The sequence below is a fragment of the Pocillopora damicornis genome, chromosome 6 (assembly GCF_964200805.1).
Source record: "Pocillopora damicornis chromosome 6, jaPocDami1.2, whole genome shotgun sequence".
Taxonomy (NCBI): Eukaryota; Metazoa; Cnidaria; class Anthozoa; order Scleractinia; family Pocilloporidae; genus Pocillopora; species Pocillopora damicornis.
In genome coordinates, this window is record NC_142675.1 from 1,072,501 (window position 1) to 1,094,471 (window position 21,971).

Consider the following 21,971-nt stretch of genomic DNA (forward strand, 5'->3'; position numbering starts at 1 on the left):
TTGGCGAGTTCCTGTCGATCTTCAACCTCTTCATTAGACAGGGGAGGGTGCTGAGACTCCTTCATGTACTGCAGAATGGCTGGAGGACCGATGCTTGGCAAAAGAAACTCCTGATCAAGTTCATAATCCTCATACTCATCTGAACTACTACTAGACTCAAGTTCTACTGTGGGTGGTCGGAAGAGAATGTCCTCCCCCTTAGGAGTGCGAGGAAGTGATGAGACCACAGACTGCCGAGATCTCGGAACACCTCCTGATGACTTTGATTTGCTTCTTCCTGTGCTTCCTGCATTGGGAAATAACAGGAATGTCACTACATGACTACATGTCTGCATATCTAGATGTTCAAGAGGTCTATCATCACTTTTCTTTATTTGCTAAAAAAGATCTACTGGAGTGCTCTTTGGCCTTCCAAACCATCCAAGGGTATCTTGTGTATCACAGAATTGTAACAAAGATTTGGAAGCTGCACAAAGTGGTCTAAACAGAGAGCTGTAAGATCACAGAGCACAGTTTCAACATGATTTTGTAGAACTAGATTTGGATGACCCAGCATTCAACATAATACAGCCCAGGCACCAAAATGATTTTAAAAAGCAAAGTATCTCATTTACTAACCTAAAAACTGTATGACGAAACAAATATCTTATCTATTTCATAATCCAAGCTGATACTTGCTGCTGTATTCTAGTGTATGGTTTTCTGGGTTTTAAGTATTAAACAGGGTATACAGTTTGAATATCTAGACTTTCAAACATCCATTTTTTTATTTTCCCAAAGGGCTGGTTATTCATGCAAGGTCTAACCCAAACCACGATTTTATGTCCGTCTCTCTCTATATGAGGGTGATTTAGTTAAATAAATGTCCTTTCACTGTTAGCTTTTGGCCCTCTTGACACTGCTCACTAATGTTAAGTTAAAAGGTTCAGCTAAATTGAGGATTGGTTAGGATACAGTTTTGTAGAACAACAGCTGAACTTTGTTCAAATAATCAGCCCAAAGTCTAAAAAAGAGCAAGACTGTGTTAAATTTAAAACTTCATATGTCCAACTTTCATAATACCATTCTTTTCATTTGAAACATAAATGTTCTGTGTGAATATCTCAGTGACATGACTTATTTCATAACAGTTGTCATTTAATATGGTAACACAATGAAAAAAGGTCTCCTCAAACATGGTCAGGGTTTGAAGACCTCCAAGGCAGCCCACCCCCCCCTCCACCTTACAAAAAATCCTTCTAGTGTCCCCTTGGGATGTTACACCCCTCTCCCCTATTTTTGTACCTTCTTCTGCTCCACCATGATCATGTCTTCCTTCATTTCCTTCTTCTACATCTGGTAGGAATTCATTTTCTTCATCCTTTGCCTTTTGTGTTTTGCCACTACTTGTGGAGGTCTTCCTTGTTGCAGGTAACGACTTTCTCCTCCGTCTTTGGACTGAACCATGGCTGTTTGCTAAAAGAGAGTCGAGTATGCTATAAAAATTAACCTATTTTTCTTCCAAGTTAAAATTATATTTTTATCATAAATATTTCATACTGCATTAAATAGCTACACAATTTCAATTTTATTAACCATATAATATGAAAAAAAAATCACTACTCAGGTAAGCTCAAAAGACTCTCCTTCAGGTTCTTCCATAAATCTGCTGTCTTGCCACAAGTTGTCTCAAAATTGAATCATAGTAAAACTCCTAACCTGAGATTGATCAGGAATTTGTTAAATCTTGTTTTGGTTTTTTACAATCAATCTCCTAAATATTCCCTTCCGCGAGGTGAGGAATTCCCCAGTACAGTATCAATTACTGACGATAAGCTTCTGGTCCTGGTGGTTTGGAGGATAGAGAGTATTATCCACCAGATAAACCTCTATCCAGTGGATAGCGCAGTACATTTTGCTACCATGCATCTGCTGGATATTGATTTATCCATTGGATAGCATTTATCCTCCCATTGAAAAACTGGGACATGATCCTCTTTGTGGGCTGTGCATCAAGCCCTTTTTCACTTCAGCACCTGCTACACAAAATTGTTGCTAGGGGGGACAAATGTACTAATTGTCAGGGGGTTGTAGGAGGGTAAGTGGATGTTGATATAATTATTTTGTCATTCTGTTGATATATTACCTGAAGGTGACTTTGGAACTTCTTTGGACATTTTCTTCTCTGATCTTTCTGCCCATTCAGGCTTTGATCTGTTTATGGTTTCCTGATACAATTCCATGTCCTTTAACCAACTCCATTCAGTTTGTGTACAAATTGATACCACTTCAACTGTTTTGTTTTCAGTATGAGATATAAAACCTCTTTCTTTTAGAGCTTCCTCGTCCTCTTCAGCATTTTGAAAAGAGACCTCTCTCTTATTAATTCCTGTTGCTACGGACGACAATGAACTTGCAGATGATGGTCTACTTAAAGAGGAGTCTTTGTTATAAAAGGGAACTTCCTGAGAGGCAGGCTGAAGTTCTTCTGTCCCTGAAGAAACATGCCTTTCTCTTGATAGTTCATCTTGAAGTTCGCGATCGGCATCTTTCCCATTTTCTTCTTGAATCTTGTTTAAGGCATTTGGGGGAATATCACAAGCAGCTATTAACATACCGCGTATCCCTGATTGGGGTATATCACCTGAAAACTTATTTGGATTTACAATTCCTCTAGCAGCAACATCAGCTGAAAGTTGTTCTGCGTCCAAATGCGGTTCTTGTTTATCTACGTTGAAAACATCGTCTTCTAAATGTTCTGGAGAGCTAGTTCTGCTTATTACTGAAGAAGCACTTGAATCTGCGCGTGGAATTTGCTCTTCTGTGGGAGCTAAATCCCTATGATCGCCTTCTTTCTCTTCGTTCCCACTCATTTTAGTTCGTTGTTTTTAGTTGAGGAATTTACAACATGGAAAGCAACTTACACTGATCAAATTTCAACATAGCCTACCCTAAATTCTCCACAGCGTCTGCTTATATTTCGTGAATCCATCAAGACAAAAGCTCTCTCTCCTGCATTAAGAGATCTTTTCGAAATGAACAGAAACTCCGGAAAACAGTTTGACTTTGACTTTGAGAAGTCGCGAAGCCAAAAACAATGGATTGTAGTTGCCATGAGTACAGAGCCTCAGTTTCAGGAGTTTAAAATAATTTTGTCTAGGGTAGGGTAGTGTTCGGAAATCTCTGAAGATAAACGAATATGACCTCAGAACTCGGATAATAACTCGGGTAATATTCGTAATCTCCGCACATTTTTCTCCCCACCCGTGGTAAGTGGCGTAGGAAGCAGCTTCTCGGAAAAGTTGTTCGTTGAGGAACTGAGCGCAGTACAAAGGTTGTCTACGGTTGTCGCATGGTCTGATTGAAATTCGTCTATGATCAATATTCCTTCTTCCTTTCTGGTTGCTAAGAAGTGTCTCGATGCCCGGAGAAGTCGTCGCAGACGAAGCTTTCGTAAGTCTTGTGACTAACAACAGTTACGCCAATGGCGCGCTTGTTCTCGGCTACTCCCTCAGACGAGTCAATACCACAAGAAAACTGGTTCTTCTCGTTGCTAAAGAAGTTCTGGAACCGACCAGGTACGAATCCCCAATAATAAATCAACTTTAATCTTCTCTTTTGAGCAAGATCTCGTACACAGACAGCAATCTTTTGTTCATTTTCAATTTTTTGTTTTCTGCAATTTATGCAAGTTTCACAACCTGACATGAGTTAAGTGTTGTGCTCAGTTGACGTTAGGCGAGCTTCAAATTACCTAAATGTCAGGCTGTAATATCGCATTTTCACCAAAGGAACTTGTACAAAAATATATCAATGTCTTTTGATGATATATTCGCCCAAGAAAACCGCCAGATGTGTTCCTCGCATCTGCTTGCTTCAGACAGCCACTTCCTTCACTCGAGGGGGTTAGCTATGTTTGTTTACGCAAACTGTTTTGAAAATGGAATCCAATTACTAATGCAACCCACTTGTGATTGTAATAGATTGACAGGGTGAAGTACAGGATTTTCTCATGTAAAGCTATTGTTTTTTATTTTGCCTTTCAACAACTTCAAATAGTCAACAGTTCATGTTAGGAAAACTTATGTAATACACCTTTTTCCTCAAAACACACCGTCGGAGACGAATCAGGGTTTGTACAGTTTATGATGAATCTGGAAAGATATACGATTTTCTTATTTCATTTCGCAAGCGTAGGAAGTTCTGGAACGTCTTAATTTGTGTGGGAAATGGATTGTGAAAAAATCTGATTGAATTGACATTTTCATTATGAAAATCGGTCATGCAAAACTTCAGAATGGTCCTCGTTAAAGACATGAAAGAGTCATACATTTTTGCAAAATTGAAAGAGCATGAACCTTGAAAATGAAGTGTAGAAGAAGAGCCACAAATTTTGCTGTAGTTTTTTGCCTAAAGTGCTGACAAATCAGTATCCAAATATGAAAGTTTGTTGTCTGAAGAGGACATGAAAAGAACACATTTTTCTCAAACAGGCTCAGAGTGTGAAGGCCTTGGAGGTTATAGCAAACCTCCCCCTCCCTCCCCTCCCTCCCATCCAGATTTTTTTTTTTTTTAGTACTCCTTAGGACCTTTTCAGGTTGCAATCCAATGCTTGTATCTTTATATTTGATTGCGCTTCTAGATACATTCTTACATGTGAGTTAGAACAACCAAAAACACTGTGCTTGCATTGTATTCCAGGCAACGCCTTGCCCGAGTTTGGGATCACTTAGAAATTGTGGATGTTCTTGACAGTGGTGATGCTGTAAACTTAGCACTCTTATCGAGACCAGAGCTTGGTATAACCTTTACAAAAATTCACTGTTGGAACTTGACACAGTATAGAAAGTGCGTGTTCTTAGACGCTGATACTTTAGTGGTTCAGAACTGCGATGAACTCTTTGAGAGGGATGAGCTGTCAGCCGTTCCAGATATTGGCTGGCCTGACTGTTTCAATTCTGGTGTATTTGTGTTTGAGCCATCCAGAGCAACCTATGAAGCTATCTTGGAGTATGCTGTTCAGAATGGAAGTTTTGATGGTTAGCTCTATTTAACTCTCTACACCCTAACATTAGTATGTATTTTCCCCATGCTGTTCTCTATACATTTCCCATGGTGCTGACAAGGAGAATTTGTTTAACAATCATTATTATTTTGACCTCAATGTTTGATTCAGAGGTGATATTGCAAGGAAGAATTAGATGCTGGTCACTCTTAGAGGAGTGTAAGTGTTAACTACCAGAAGTAAATTGGCCTTGGAAAGCTGTGGAAATATGTTTAATGCAAGCAATAAAGTTTTCAGAATTTATGTTATAAGAAATGTATGTAGACTGTAAAGAGAGTTGATTTTGAAATCTCGGTAGTAAAAGGGTTTACGGTGAAGTTTGGAGTCCTGGAAAAATCAATATGAGTCACAGAAAAATCCTGGAAAAGTCATTGAAATTTGTTTCTGAGAAATGGTAGGAACCCTGTGACTGGGTATGTCCTTTGGGTCAATTTCACTATCCTTAGGTGTTCTGTATTACCAATAGACTGTATCACACTTTCACCATTTTAATATGATATTCATTTTTGTTTCTCAACTACAGGGGGAGATCAAGGACTTCTGAATTCATTTTTCAGCAACTGGAGAACAGCACACATATCTCGGCATTTGTCATTTATCTATAACATGAATTCCAACGCCAGTTACACTTATGCTCCAGCTTTCCAACAGTAAGGAAAATTGTAGATAATTGTTGATCATTTGGTGCAACCAAGGACAGATTTTGAAAATTATATGTTACTCCTTCCTGTTACCCAACAACATGAAAATTCTGCAGGCATCTGATACAAGAGGAACACTAAGCTTTTATAGCTCGTGTCAGCACTGGTGAGCTAACTCTATCGTCAGTCATCATGCGTCTACTTTTCCTTGAGTAAGGCATTCCTATCACTTCCCCTTTTTAAAAAAAGAATGAACTAAAACAAAAGACAGACAGAATGAAAATTGGCTTAGGGAGCCAGATTTCTGGAAAATCCTGCTTGGTTCCTCTACCCAATCTGATCCCAACCCAATGTTTGAAGCATTATCAGAAGTATTGATCCAAAGAATACTTTTCTTTTTGTAGGTTTGGTAGGGATGTAAAAATAGTTCACTTCATAGGGCCCCTTAAACCCTGGCATTACACATATAACTCTGAGACCGGCAATGTGTACACGCCATCTAGAGGTCAGAGTTATGTTCCACACGAGCGAACTTTCCTGCAACTATGGTGGGACATTTATGTCACATTTGTGCAGCCTGAAATGAGAGTAAGTGAAATTGTCTATTGTCAAATTGGAATTAATCTGGTGCTTGTCAGGATAATGTGCATCAGAGTTGATGTTTGCCGGGTTAGTTTGAAAGAGATTGCAGTTTCATTGGTGTTGTTAATGGTTGTGTGTGTTGTTCCCTGTAAGTTGTCTCAATGTTCAGCATCTATAGATAGAATTTTCGAATCGGTGGGTAATAACAATAAATAAAATTGTGATTGATTTAATTGCACATTAAATCACATGCAAGAACTAGTTAACCCTTTAACTCCCAAGATCTGATTGTCAATTCTCCCCACTAGCTGCTACACATTTCCTTGTTAATTGATTACGAGAATTTGGTGTTCAATCAGGGTAATGAATTGTACCTGATGAGTTTGAGTATTCTCATTACCTGTTTGCTGTAAAATGTATGGATACTCTAGGGAGACGTTACATGTCAATCACTTCTGGGGGTTGAAGGGTTAAGACTAGCTATACTCAAGTAAATGGTAATTGAAATTGTTACATATTAAAGTAGCACTATTATAATGGTAAATTGGCTTAAAATGTAAATAATTTGATGCACGTACATCACTTTTTAGTGTTTTAAGTCGTTTTAGGTGTTTGAAAAAAACATTGTTAAAAGTAGTCTGTAGAAAGTATCACCTGTAATGATGATAAAGCACTTCCGAGATTTACATTTGCTATTAATGAAATCTGGTTTATTTGTGTTCATGTATTTGTTATCCAGGTGTCTTGTCTGAAAAAAAATGAAAAAGTGGGAAGACACATTTACCAAGAAGAATAGTTCTTGTTTATTAGTCATGTCAGTGTTGGGTTTTTTTTTGTTTTTTTTTTGGGGGGGGGGGGGGGACCTTGCTTTGCTGAGATGATCTCTTTTCATTCATACATGTATCATGCATTGTTCGCTGTGGCCTATCCAATGAATTTATCATTCTCAGGACCATTTTTACTTGTCTTGCTTAGCAATGCCATGGTGGCGGAGGTGGAGACTCTTCACGCAGTGATCATTTCCAGCCTGCACCGCACTATCCCCCTCAGCACCATTTTGAACACACTCCACCCCCTCATCAATTTGAACATGAACCTTTCATACCCCCACCCCAACAGTATTATGAAACACCACATCACCCTAACCCATCCCCTCAACATCATGAATCTCCACACCACCCCCAACAGGAAAACCATCCACCCCCACCCCCTCCTCACAGCTGGCCAACAGAGACGCCTCAAGGTTTTCAAGATGTTCCAGCAATTAAACATGTAGGCATTATTTGTGCAAGTGTGTGCTTGTGTGTGTTTACTTTGGTATAAATTGTACCATGTGCAATTTATGCTACATGCATGTGTGTGTGCTGCATTGAAACATGTTTATTTGCATTACATTTCTTGTACTCTACTTTGAGTTGAAATTTCTGCTTTGTGCTTTGTGCATGCTGCCTCATCCCACTTATGATAAATCAGTCTAATCTCTTTATTTATACAGGTTTTAATACAAACTTAATGTATCAGTAAGCGTCCAAATTTGAGGGACTATTTTTGTAAATATTTTTAAATTACTGAGCTAATTACGTATGTACATGCAAAGGCTTAATTTATACTGTTGTAAATATCAAAGTGCACTGAAACATCAAGCTTCTTTGTATTTCCCAATGGTGCCGCTGACAGCTTTCGTCATATGTGTAATTTATGGTTTAATGTTAATAGAAATGTCTATAATAATTTTGCAAACATTGATAGTATTGGTAATAGTTGCATAAAAGTATTGCTTTGGATACTAACTTTTACAATACTGCTGTTAATTGGCACAGTGTTAGATAAGAAAAGAGATATCTTTCCTTTTACAGCTGGGATAATTGTAGAATTAAGAAATCAAAAACATGAAAATTGATCCAAGATGAGAATTCCATTACAGTTACAACATAAAAGGGGACAAAATTGCACTGCTTCACTAAGATGTTTAAATTTCTTGTCAAATATCTTGCTGTTTGTTTAGTCGCTGCATTCTAATTTGTTTCATTTCTTTCCTGCAAGTCTTAAATTCAGCCATTTAATGTTTTTAAGACTGTCTTGATCTCTTTTCAATCCATTTCCAGGAGGTGGAAGGGCTAGCCAATGGACTGTCAGATATTTACATCTCAGATCATGTTGTCTTGGATTCAAACCCAGAGGTTCAAGAAATTTCACATCAACAGGCATGGGAAAGAGGTGAAATTGATTACAGAGGTCGCGACAAGTTTGAAAATATCCAGAAGAAGATTCAAGAATCTATAAATGTGTTGAGAGATCCCACTGAGGCACCCATGGTTTTGTTTTAAGAGGCAAAAGAGGGCACTGTCCTCAAGATTTCATGTTAGAATTTTCCTTTTATGAGAGAACCTTAGAGATGGAGGCAGTTGTGGCCAAGAATGAAGGGTCAGTGTGTGGTGTTAAATGATCACCAGTTATGTTGTAAAGATTGAAACCAAAAAAAAGATGATCCCATTGATTGGGCAAACCTTTCTCTTGTATTGAATACAGTCGAATAATATATTTGAAAGGAATTGTTTGTTTTACGTGGTATATAAACCCAAAATTTTATTGTAACTTGTGGGAAATGCATAGGGAGTGAAACCAAAAACAAAAGCATAAAAGTGATGATCCCATCCATCGTGCAATCCTTTCTCTTGTGTTGAATACAACAGAATAATATATTTGAAAGGTATTGTTAGTTATACCCTGCTCATAAACCCAAAGGTTACTATAATTTTTGACAAATGCACTGAAAATTAAAATTAATAAAATTGAAAACAAATTCATGTTACAGGATCAATGTTGATATCTGAGCAGCTGTGTACCTACCCCTCCCCTATCCCAACAACAGTCAATTGATAACAAATGAGGGTTAATGTTGGATTAGGGGAGGGGTAGGTGTACAGTTGTTTGGATACTGACAGTGATATATAGTAGTCTGTATTTAACTAAGTATTTTTGGTTTTGTGTCTTGTTTGTGAAATCTAAATTCACCCCACTCTGGGTTCGAGTATTCTCGAAAAAATTATGTTTATGTCAAGAATAGATATCAAAAGATGTACTGCATGTATTTTCTTTTTCAGTGAAATAATTAGAGATGTACATTTTTCTTCTTTACATAAGAGCTCTATTTATTCATTTAGTGCAATTATTGAAAATGAGCTTAGGAATTTTGTGAAATGTTTTATTTTATTGTGGTAATAATCTTGTGATAATCAGTATTTAGATTGTTTCTAGAGTGCTGTGAAATACGACAGTGCATGCAAACATGCAAACAATTGTGTCACTTTAATAAATAGGAGCTTAGTCAGATGTAAGAACCCTAGAAAACTCCCATATTCAAGACCACCATTTTGGTGTACTTAATTTCTGGCGGAACCTTTATTTGGTTGTTAAGATCAACTTTCAATACTATACCCTGCAATCTTCTCTCAAGATTTTCAATTTCATTTCATTTGTATTGCATGGCTTCTTTCAAAAATAATTACAACTATTGCACAAACACGAGCATTCTAAAATAGTAGGATTACATCATATCAAATCAAATTTGGTGCTCAGGAATAAAATAATAAACATGATGGTTTGAAACCATGTGAAGTTTTCATGATCCTGTAACTGGGGTATACCGAGTAGAGTTGTTTATCCAAGTTGGTTGTGGTTTGGCACTGATAATAACTATTAGTGCTAGACCTCCAGCAAACCCCTTGTGACTGATCTCCAGTCTTCCCCCTGGCAAATAAATGTGCATCCTGCAGCCAATATAGTGAGGGCCAGCTTGCAAGCCATTATGACCCAACCAAAACATTTATTAAACAATAATGTGTCTAACAACTGCATTTTTGTCTCCACGAGGGAGAAACATGAAATCTTTGTATCTTGTCACTGCTTCATGAGAATATGAACACATGCATTTTGTTCCATTCTCACCTGTTCTGATAACACATGAAGTCAACAAACTGAGCAAATTGAGCTTACACAATTAAAACTGCTTCTTTATGTTGAACAATAACATGTATTGTGGCCAAAACATTTTCAGACAGTGCTTGTCTCTGCCCCAGCCCTCACCTAGTACAAGGGTGGAGAACTGTGGCCTGAGAAGGGTGCCTCTACCAAAAACTCTACGAAGCATCTGCATTAAGGTGTACCCTGTTTTTTCTTTTCCATCTTCATGGGTGAACTACAGATTAATTTACTCTTCCCATCCTCGTGGCCTCTTGAAATAAACCCCCTTTTCAGCCTGGGAATTCTTTTTGTTGTAACTGGTTTTCTTTGATGCTTCAAGAACAGTAAAAATACCAAAATGATCACTTGGAAGGACACCAGATTTTGTCATTCTATCATCCACAACTGTTACCTCTTTCACTTTAAAGCCTGATAGTTTGCAAAAGACACGATCCAGGCGATCCTTCAAAGTTGATTCTCTCTCTCTCACAATGAACGGATTTCTCCTCTCGTCCCAAGTGTAACCATTACTGTCTGTATGTCCAGGAATTGCAAGCCATGCGTCAATCCACTGCACAGGAAGAACGACATCCCCATCAAATTGACGTTCCAGATTCATATCACCCATCACACAAACATTTTCAAACGTAGAAAGCATTTTCACGGTCTCCTTTAGATGTTTTTCTCGCAATTTAGAAAATCTGCCAGAATGCTCCAAATGAGTTGTTGCAATCACAAACTTCCGTGTCTTTGGCGCCAAATTGAACTTGATTTCTGCGGTCAAAAGTTCACGCTGATATGGAGAATCTTCAAACGGGTAGGTCTGCCATTTTTCGATCGGAAATCTGCTTAAAATAACAACAAAATACCCAGGGTGTCTTTCAGCATCAGGCGGTGTTAAGTGATATCGAGAAAACCATGGCTGTTTTCGGAGTAATCCTAAGTTTACGCGAGTAACTTCTTGAAAAGTTAAAATATCAGGTTTGAGATCTTGCACGATTTTCCCCAGTGCTTCCATCCTTTCAGCCATTTTGTCCGGAGAAAACCAAATATTAAATGTAAGCATCCTGATTCTGCTGGATCCAGCAGGTTTGTGAACAAAATCTGCAATATATTTCCTCCCGAATTTAGGAGCACCGAAAAAAGAACGAAGCACAAAAACAGCGATAATCAGTACTGCGAGTATCAGCAATGGTCCACGAGGGATGTAATTTGCCGACATCTTTAGTAGTTCGACCCTTTTTGAGGAGAAAGACTTAGATAAAATGGTTAGGCTAGCTGCTGCAGTCGTGGCAAAAACCCCCAGGCATTCTTGTTTGTTTTCGCAGTCCACTAACCTCTGTTCGACACGGGGACCTGGTAACTGTTCACAGCCTTGTCATTGCGTGACATAACTTCAGGTTGTTTAAGCTTGTCACGCAAAACGATTCTTCCAATTCTAGTTAAAGCCAATTAACAAAAGATTAAACGACAATTGCTTTAATGATTTGACATTTCTACTGATTGATTTGACATGTACAAATGGTGAAGGAGGGAAATCAATATTTATGTCTCGTTATGATAATACGAAAAAAATACGATATTGAATATTTATTTCAAAATTCTTCAACTCCAGGGAGATTTTTAAGCTTTGACAGGCAGAAAAAGAAACAAATAAAAAATATACTCCTAACAACAAAAAAACAACCACAACCAAAACAGCAATGAAAACTCAAGAGTGGATTTATCTCATTGACAATGTTCATTTCAAAACACTGGTAAATTTATGTGAATTTCAAACTCCAAGACGGGCTGGTAACATTATTAATTTTTTATGTACATTAAGTGTATTTAAATTGGACTAACTTAATATGTTATCAATTTTTCATGTCTATAATAAACGCAACCAACATTGACAATTAAGTTCTATGAAATAAATAGTTACATTTTAATATTATTGATTTATTTCATCCCAGGAAGTCAGACTACAGGTGCGGAAATGTTTTCTAGCTTTCACAATACGAGATAGATGTTCTGACAAAAACATACATGTTTGTTTTCTCAAAAACATGCAATATTTTCATGGTAATCCGACAGTTATTACAACATCAGCAATCAACACTAACTCTTCACTGGCTTGCAAGAATTACACAATTGACAGTTCGAAATGTACAAGTGACAGTTGAATGGTATTACTTAAAAACAAAGCCAGCGACTTGACTCGCTTGCTCTATTAAAATGATAATTTTTTCACTCTGTTCATAATGCCCCCTCTATGTACACATATCCTTTTTCAAATTCTACCCTGCTGGCAAGCTTTTTCTATCCAGCCTGTTAAAACACTCTTTACACAAATAAATTATCGGCACCTAAAGAAAATTTAAAATAGTACTGTCAAGTTCATTATTAATCACTGCAAAATTTGCATGATTCATTACCGGTACACCATTTGAAAGCAAAAATTATTTTCCATGATTGTTATTTATTGTCAGTTGTCGATATTTATTCCAAAAGCGCCGATAATCCTGAAAAACGAACTCCGTTTAAATCCAAAAATTATAATCTTTGCGCTAAAGAATATCAGCTCTCTTGCACTTTAATCTTTTTTAACACTCAGGAACACAAACATGAAACGTGTCGAAGTTGTATCTTAATTCTTGAGTGTAAAAGGCGAGGCAATTTTTCTGCGGTTTTAATTACACTGTCACACCTTCGTCGTGATCTTCTTGCAAGGCTTGTGTTTCCTCAGCTTGAATCGCCGGTGTCTCTTCGCTCTCCATCCACGTTTTTTTAGATTCCTTGTCTCGCTTGCACCAGCGTACCGTCAATAAAATCGATGCAACCAGGAACACAACAACCGCAAAACCGACAATCGCAAACCCGACAATTTTCACAATATTATTCCCATCTTTTTGTTTTGATGTGGAGCTTTCGGTGGTTTCTCTAGGCGTAGTGGGTGTGGCGAAAGGTTCCCCAAAGAGCTGTTTCACCCTGGCCATGGAGCCATTATTCGGTGCAGGTTTAATTCCGAGAATTTCACAGATCATGGGGTAAATATCCAGGAGCTTAAAAGAGTCTGAACTGAAGTTCTTTTTGAACGCCGGTCCGCGAGCGATCAAAAATGGGTACATGTCCTTGTGTTCAGTAGAGTAACCTTGTCCTCCTTTTATCATACCTTCCGTCAAGTTCGTCGACATTTTAGAGCTACGAGCGTACCAACCCTCCTCCATCAATACCACAACAGAGCCAATTCTTCGATTCTTTTTGAAATGCAGTTTTTCCGGAACATCTTTTTTCCTGTACACTTTGAAACGCGTCAGGTTTCTTTCCCCTTCCTTTAACATCTGGTACACATATTCCTCTTGCCCTGAGTGAGGTTCCAGGGTAAAAAACGCTCCATTTCCCGCCCAAAGTTCGTAACTACTTGCGTTTACAATGTCATCGAAGTTGACAAAATCACTCGTGTTGTATTTTGCCAAACCATGATCGGAAGTAAATATAACGTTCACTTTATCGAGTAAGTTAGCCTTTCGCAGCTTTTCCACGAGATAGCCAACTACAGCAGAGTCGGTTTTCTCAGTAGCATTCTCTGTTTTAGGTGAATCAGGCCCGTATTTGTGACCGGTTCTGCCAGGTTCCGCGAAATACATCGCTATAAAGTTTGGAGGCGCCTTCATGGTTAGCCATTTCATAACAAGGTCAATTCTCTCCTTTTCTGGCATGAGATTGTCCTTAGAAACGAACGGTTTGGAATATTTCGCACCATCGCTGGTGAAACTGGGCAAATAGCCTCCAATGTTCACATCGTATCCCGGCCAGTAACTCAAGGCGCTTTTAAAACCTTGTTTCTGATTTAACACCCAGATTGGCTCCGCTCCATCCCACCATCTTGTTTCGTTATTACTGCGGAGAAACGTTGCGTTAAAATCCGGATCAAACATCTTGTTCGCAATAATCCCGTGGCTCTCAGGGTACAGACCTGTTACAATTGTGTACAAATTCGGCATGGCAACCGTCGGGAAAACGTTTTCAACGTACTTCGCCTTCACTCCGCCGCCAGCTATAAAGTCAAGATTTGGTGTGGATGCTTTCGACATGAAATCCCAGCGAAAACCGTCTAATGCAATCAAAATAACAGTTGAATTGCTTGCTGCTGTGCTCGACACGAAGCAAATATGCCAAGTGAGGTACACAAACAGCAACCTTTCGGCGAGCATTTTGCAGTCGCAGGACGGTTCACAGGTCTGTCAAAACCTAACCCACGCGTATAACACTTACTCATTAATTCACTTTGCAGAAAACAGCGACGCGCAACAAAAAAAATTTGCATATTTCAGTTGACTATTTCGTTGTGGTCAAAGAATTTGTTAAAGCAGCATGAGAGCTGAACAGCTGGGTATGCAAATCATATATCACCTTCATGAAATCAAATCAAATCCATCCCAGAACCCCAGATGAGTTAATAACTCGACAGATCCTGCAGTTAAAATCGATAAATTCCTTATTTCCTTTTGTATAGTTCATGTTTTTGCTAAATACACTTCCTTCTTCGATAGAGCGAGACATCGCGAAAAAGCGAATTAAATTTTACAAGGTTACGCCACTTGCGTCTGCGCATAGACGTTACGTAATTTTTCAGTTAGACACTCCAGGCATCAATTCTCATACCACTGTTGCTGCAGACTTAAGTACGTATTTTCAGCTTCGCGAGACAAAGGTTGCTTTCAAAAGTCAATCGAATGCAAATTGGTTGTAAAGTTATTGCAATCACCTTCCCTGATAGCGCAGACATATATTCCATTAAGGTTCTAGTACATAATTATCAATGACAAGGCTATCTATGAAGTAAAATGAAAAATCACTATTGCGTGTATACGTGTAGTTTTAGCCAGCTCTCGTACGTACCAAGCCTATCTTTTCGCATACTCAAAAAGGGTATGGGTAAACACACATTTTTACTTCAATTTGCATAGTTTACTTCAAAGCCGATTATAAGCACTGAGTAAATTAGCACATGACTTAAACTTTGCAAGGGGTACTAAATCGATCAATGGGCACGGGCACCCTAGCTTAGGTTTGACGGGAGGGGGGCCTGGGGTTGAATTGGTATCATTAGTAAGCGGTTACCAAAAAATGTCTTAGAGAAAATCGGGCAAAAACCCCACCGAACGATAGGGCAGAGAAAAACCTTCGCGAAAAAAATCTCAAAATGCGGCTCCAACTGGAAAAACACTGCTCATCATACTTGTCATAATCTTACTCGTCATTTGCGCACGAAACCTAAATTTGAAGATGTTTGTTTGTCACGTGTCACGCCAGTTGACAAATGTCTCGTGGAAAAGATGACAAAACAGTGTCACAGTTACTCTTCACTTTATTAGCTTATGAAATGATCGTGCTAAGTGAAAAACAAATAAAATGATTGTTGGAATACGGTGCCTGTATGTCGTCCTCTTGCTAACTTGAATTTGAATTACTGCAAAAAAAATGAAAAGAAGGAAATCTCATTCATTGTGGTAGGGAACGTTTCACTGCACACGGATGAATTCAGGAAAATTAAACTTAAGTTATCTTTGCTCGGCTGAGATTCTGTGCTTACAGAATCCAGTCTCCTCAAATCAAAGACTTAAATCAAAGTAACCAACCAGAAAAAAAGGTGATTAAGGAGAAAAACTGGGTCGAGACAACCTCACTCATCGATGTAAACGAAAAACCAATGCAATCGCAGATGACTTTCCACGTGCAATTAAAAATTACTTCAACCAATGGCAAGGCCCTTTGGGGCCGGTCATCATTTATCGTAGGGGGGGGGGGGTGGGTGGGTGTCGAGGGATTCTGGGGATCACATAGTTTTCAGGGGGTAACGGAGGGGAGATCAATCGTCTCTAACAGAGTTTAAAGGGGTTCTATGGGAAGTTGACCGCCAATGAGGGGACTACAGAGTTTTAAGGGGTTAGTTAGGTAAATTTTATTGTGACATAACCGAGAGCATTCACCCCCTCCCCCTCAAGCGATAATTCTTGCCTGAGGGGGATCGAATCTCCGAGGAAGAATCCTCCAGAATAATAGAAAAGGCGGTCCAAAACGCTCGTCAGCGGACTTATCAATGAAAGTAAAACAGGAATGAAAGGTGTAAGTGACAGGGTGACGGATAAAAGGAGTGAATTTTGGGTCACGAAAACAAAAATAAATCAGAAATGGCTTTTAGCCATCTTCCGAGATAGAAATTATTTGAAGAGAATCGACGACTGGTTTGAGTAAGCGAAAGTTACGATTTACCAAGAAATTGATTTACTTGAAATTAAAATTCCAAATATACCCCCCGGTAGATGAAAAGGAAATACGACACTCCCGCAAATCTCACCGCTTCCTCCTTGTAAAGACCATCTCTGAAGAACAGCATATAAGGTGTCTCGCCATCTTCACGAAATCCCAAGAAAGCAAGCATTCCTTCGCATTCAAAGCCATCGTCCTCCCCGCGATAGAATTTCCAGTTTCCAATACTAAGAATTCTCCGCATGGCTTTACTAACATTGGCTTTGAATGTGGGCACATAATCGGGTCTGGTCTCTTTAATTTTTGTCACTAGCTTTTTTACGTAAGTTTGAATTGCCTTCTCAACGTCTCCTTTTTTCGGCGGAACCTTTAGCGTCTCGTCCTCTTCAAGGTTGCTACCTTTTACAAGGTTGACGACTTTCTGGGTTTGATTTTCTTCAGTTCCAGAATCTTCCGGCTCCTCCGCGGATTTATTTCCGCCAATTAAATTATCGTCTATCGAATCATCTTCAAGTATGAGCTGAGGAAAGTGAAAAATCCATCTTAATAACAACCCTCATTGGTAATCTTTCATTTTCTACAAATGAGATTGGTGTATTAGTTGCTTTATTTTGTACTAATTATTCTGTAGAGGTGTAATCGGACAGTTGGCGGTGATTATAGGACAGTTGGCTGTAATCGGACAGTCTAAGCCGCCAATCATCCTCAGCTAAATCCATCAAACGCAGTATTAATTATAATAACCATGAGAACAATCACTTACAATAAAAACCTGGAGAATTTCCAAAATGGTGGGAACTTTTTACTTTCGATTATGTCTCTACAGGAGATATTTTCTCAGATAAATTTATTGTTTTTTCCCTAAGTTGTAATAGTTATGAAGGATTGACATATATCAACATTCCTATCCTCACAGTACGCAGGAAGTTTATCACCACGGACCTAGTTAAACGGCTTGGCCTGGTACGAGTCTCTTACAGCACAGTGGTAGAGCATGCGCATCCGTAGCACAAATCAAAGGGTCGTTGGTTCGACTCCTTATGGGAGCCGAAGACTTCTTTTTTCTCCGAGTATAGTTGGGTCATTCACCGAGTAACATCATCTTTCACACAAATATCTTATTGATCCAGTTATGAGCTGGTTGGGCCACTTTTTTTGTTCTTACCGCATTTTCATGTCATTTGTGATCTCTTACTAAACAGACGCAAGGCATCTGGCATAGTATTTGTCAAGGGAAAAACAGTAGCAATTAGAGGCCAAAACTGATGGCCTGTGCTTATTGAAAAAAACGTAAGTATAAAAGCCACCGGGAATCCATCCAAAAACCACACAATAGACAGAGGAACGCGCAATTTAGGCAAGGTAGTAACTTTTTAAAATCAAATCTCAGATGACTCTTCGTCCCTAGGGCCAAGTGTTTTACTCATTCCAACCCCGAATGACTTTTGGTTTCTCAGTGCGAGGAAACAGTTTAGTAAAGGCAAACTCGTGCATGAAGCTTGGGTAGCCTGTGTCATCACCCCATACCAGGGGTGAAGAGGAAGACATTTAATTCCACACAGAACCGAGAGCTTTAGTTCAGAAAAGTTTACATTTTGTTTCTTACCTTGCCTTCGACTTCATAGAAGATACCATCGTCTACTTCTTGATATTTGTAAGCGTCTGAAAACATGTCTTTCTCTGTTTAATTAGAGATCATAAAGTTACGTCAAAAAGGAACTCCGCAAGCTGTTAGCACAGCTACATCGTAGCGGCAGTGGTAACACGAGAGAAAAAAAATGTCTGCATGGAACCCCTATGTTGAAGTCCTAAATGTAATAACTGTCCTAAATGTAATAAAGTCCTAAATGTAATAACATTTGGTCCTAAATGTAATAAAGTCCTAAATGTAATAACATTTAGTCCTAAATGTAATAAGCCTCTTATGCAATCGTTTAACTCCTGCAGTGCATTGTTGTTATGGCGGACATCCACATTGATATGTTAGTGGCAGCTGTTGCTCCAAAAAAACCGCTGACCAGTATACATGTCACATTATGGGCCCGCTGATATCAATCAGCGTCTTTTTACTTGCTAGACATAAGAAATATCAGCAGTCGAAGTATGGTCCTTATAGCGGTTTATTGATCGAGTTGAAGAAAATCATTTCCAGCCCAAAGTGGGCTAGTGCTTGGCTGGAAGCTCAATAGGATGGAATCGATTGGTACGTAACCATTAAGACTTTTTGGAAAAGAAATTTACTACAATTGATGATGAACTAGCATGCTATTGTTGATGTTATCGTTCGTGTTAAAGTCTTTAGAAGTGATGCACCATTTTAGAGCAGTTTGAATGATTTCGCTGTGTCACATGTTAATCCAAAAGAAAATTATTATTATCAGTAGCGTTATTGAAATTTTGCACATCAATGTTATTCAGTGTCAATTGATTCTAATGAAGCATTTGAGTTCATTTTTAAGAATGACTATCCTGATTTATTCAATTTTGAACCTGGGGTGTTGCATTTCCAGCCCTCTATGGCTTTACTCCACCTCAGTAATCAGTTCATGTACCATATGACTATAAGTGGAAACTGTTGAGCTTTCTTTTTTCATTCATCTATTTATCTATTCATTTTCTTCCCTCACGGCGGGGAGAAGAGGTGAAGACAAAAAATGAAATATAAACTTGAGATCAACTTTAAAATGTATGTTTTCCTAATATTTCGGTTCGGGAACTGATGAACCCGTCATAAGGGGCTAAAGGAAAAAATGAATGGTTCATTAGACCGCCAACTGACCATCATGTGTTGAAAGGTGTAGCTCAATGGTTCAATTTGACTCTTGCGTGGAAAAAAGGCAACATGTCGAGACCTGTGATCGTGAAATGGGATAACATATCATTGGTCAGTCGATATCTTGCTCTGCAAGTCACATTATCATATAGCTAGCAGCGCACGCGGGCAAGATGAAGTGAATCCTGTGTTCTGCTTGGCTACCTGAGGGGGCATGATGGGCCCACCCTCGCCCGTTCGGGATCCCCCGTATTGATCCCACGCAAGAAAACTTACAAAGTTCGTAACTTTACGTAACTAACGTATAAGTCGGTGGACTTCTTTTTCCTTGTAACTTGGTTCATCAAGTGTTAACTTCAGCACTGAGGACAGAAGTATTTCGTCAAAATCTGTTACACTTAAGAGTCTGAGCCAATGATATAGAGAGAGCTATTAGTCAACGTTCTCGTTGCTTCTACGTCCGTCAATTTGATGCAAAATGCACATCAGTATTAGAATAAGGTTTTGTAGCCAATGCTTCTCAACCTACGTCTTTAACAAATAAAAAGCCGCTGATTAATATCAGTGAGCCCGCAAATCCCATAAATATTGGTCAGAGGATTCTTTGGTGCAACAGCTGTCACTTTAACATCTCAATGTTAGCGCAGTTAAACGATTGCATAGGAGGCTTATTACATTTAGGACCGAACGTTATTACATTTAGGGATTTATTACATTCAGGACCAAATGTTATTACATTTAGGACTTTATTACATTTAGGACAGTTATTACATTTAGGACTTCAACACCCCTATTATTCGAAAACAATGCTGTTGACCCGCAATCTATTGTGGGCCTAAATTCTTTGGTGTTGCGTTTCAAGATCTGAACGCATAATAACGAATGGGTTCTACGAAAATCTTAGCATCAAATACTACCGCTGAAATAATTACACAGAGGGTGATCTGCAATTAAAGAGGTCGCAGAAAAGAGGCTGGAAAAAAATTAGGTTGTAATGCAATTCGAATCCAGGCCTTCCTAAAAGTTGGGCGCTTCCACCGACAAAGCTACAGAGACAAATGTTGGGAGGACACAAATATTCCACAAGCTGTCCGAAGTCATCTTTAGAGAGCAACTTGATTCATTTCTTTCTCTATGTAAGTTCTGAACAGCACATACCTGTAATTATGTCCTTAAAGAGAATCATGTTTGTTCAATTGCTCAACCACGATGCTAGAAGATTAATACAACGCGTTACACACACAGCGGCAATGGTAATGAAAGAGAAAAAATTTTCTGCATGGACCCCCCTTTTATTCTAAAACAATGCTGTTGGCCTACAATCTATTGTTTTCGCATTTATTTTCTTTGTTGTTGTTTTTTTTTCTTTCATCCAAGATCTGAATGAGTTCTACGAATATCTTACCATCAAATGCGACCACTGAAATAACTGTAAAGAAGATAAGATGCAATTAAAGAGAATCATGAACTTCGAAATAGATCTCGCTCACCGTGGAGTCTCTGTGGCTCAGTGGTAGAGCATCGGAGCGCGGAATCAGAAGGTCTGAGTTTCGATTCCTCATGGGGACTCAGAATTTTTTCTTTGTCCCACGTTCGTGACGAGTTGATAATACATCTTTCTCTATTTCTTTCACGAGCTCAAAACTTACCATATCCCTTGTTCTATTTACAAAAAAAATTATGTTTGTTCGATTGTTTGCTAATTTGACTGGAAATTTATCCAACAACGCTGCTAGAATATTAACACTAGACGTGATTTAGACATTTTAGGCCTTTTTATTATACCCTTGGGATGTAAAAGTAAACGTCCACAATTATTAGCCTGCAGAATAGGCGGCTTTTTTGGCGTTTTTCAGTTCGGTAAAATGCAAAAAAATTATGCCTTTTCTGCAGGTTTTTATTCGAGAAGCCCTTCGTTTAATTACGAACGAGCCAATTGTAAACGATAAGTAGAGGAAATGCATCGATGATATATTGACAAGCACAAAAGGAAATAATAAATTTTGGATAAGAATACCTATCGACCATAAATTAACGACAACTGCAAACATCAGGACGCATCCATGTCATTTATGAGATTTAAGTCCCGGGTTGTATTAGAGCTTCTTTTTGTTTGGTTAAGTGAAAAATCTCTCTACAAGTAGCGTAAAATAAGTTCCACTCCCAATTCGAAAAACTTACCAAACTTTTGCAGATCGCCAAATTTTTGCCAATCTTCAAAGGACCCGATGTCCTGCCTCGGAGGCCTCTAAATTTTGGCAGGACAAACAATCATATGTTTTTTAACCATCATCAATGCGCCAGAAACGTTCCAAATCGAATTCCTCTTGTTGAGGTTCGGCCATGACATGTAGGGTAGAAGTGCTGGGGCTTCTTGAAGGGTTGCACATGGAAAGGGAACCCAATAAGAGGTATCCAAGGTTGGAATTGGCTGCTGTAGGACCTGGACCCTTTATTATCTCGTCTTCAACTTCATCCCAGTAAGGATCTGCACCTATTAGAATGTCGACTGTGACAGGTGAACCATTGACGGAAGGATACCCTAAGATCAGTCTCTCTAGTTGTGTAAGTCCCCGGCTTACATTGGTACCAGTGTACTAACATTGTTACTAGGCAACGAGAGGTGCAGCTATGGTTGGTACAATAATCGCACGAATGGATATGATCTCCCTTTGAATGATTTTTAGGTGGACTGTAACAGTGTCAACTTGCT

General features: G+C 38.8%; 5 protein-coding genes across 5 annotated transcripts in view; 1 reads left to right on the forward strand and 4 right to left on the reverse strand.

The window, feature by feature from the left end:
• Positions 1–3,244, reverse strand: part of LOC149043353 (uncharacterized) — a 14,060-nt gene extending 10,816 nt beyond the window's left edge. Inside the window, exons 1-3 of the mRNA XM_089209492.1 lie at positions 2,126–3,244; positions 1,285–1,455; positions 1–286 (exon numbers count right to left, since the gene is read on the reverse strand). The exon at positions 1–286 is cut by the window's left edge and continues 109 nt beyond it. Coding sequence (XP_089065618.1) covers positions 1–286; positions 1,285–1,455; positions 2,126–2,852 — 1,184 coding nt within the window. The 5' untranslated portion in view covers positions 2,853–3,244. The remainder of the gene's footprint in view (positions 287–1,284; positions 1,456–2,125) is intronic.
• A 155-nt stretch (positions 3,245–3,399) lies between these two features.
• On the forward strand, positions 3,400–9,876 carry LOC113673235 (glycogenin-1). The gene is made up of 6 exons (XM_089209494.1): positions 3,400–3,557; positions 4,681–5,018; positions 5,568–5,694; positions 6,090–6,273; positions 7,243–7,539; positions 8,373–9,876. Exons 1-6 carry the CDS (start codon positions 3,400–3,402, stop codon positions 8,592–8,594), a joined length of 1,326 nt encoding a protein of 441 aa, XP_089065620.1. The 3' UTR covers positions 8,595–9,876.
• Positions 9,459–11,558, reverse strand: LOC113673087 (5'-tyrosyl-DNA phosphodiesterase). The gene has a single exon (XM_027189445.2). It carries the CDS (start codon positions 11,450–11,452, stop codon positions 10,478–10,480), a length of 975 nt encoding a protein of 324 aa, XP_027045246.2. The 5' UTR covers positions 11,453–11,558; the 3' UTR covers positions 9,459–10,477.
• Positions 11,559–11,805: 247 nt separating this feature from the next.
• On the reverse strand, positions 11,806–14,817 carry LOC113673133 (bis(5'-adenosyl)-triphosphatase enpp4). The gene has a single exon (XM_027189503.2). The coding sequence runs from the start codon at positions 14,424–14,426 to the stop codon at positions 12,906–12,908; it is 1,521 nt and encodes a 506-aa protein (XP_027045304.2). The 5' UTR covers positions 14,427–14,817; the 3' UTR covers positions 11,806–12,905.
• Positions 14,818–15,565: 748 nt separating this feature from the next.
• On the reverse strand, positions 15,566–20,444 carry LOC113673122 (translationally-controlled tumor protein homolog). Its single transcript, XM_027189492.2, has 4 exons — positions 20,417–20,444; positions 18,092–18,165; positions 16,574–17,005; positions 15,566–15,685 (listed from the first exon to the last, which is right to left on the reverse strand). Exons 1-4 carry the CDS (start codon positions 20,442–20,444, stop codon positions 15,683–15,685), a joined length of 537 nt encoding a protein of 178 aa, XP_027045293.2. The 3' UTR covers positions 15,566–15,682.
• Positions 20,445–21,971: the final 1,527 nt, after the last annotated feature.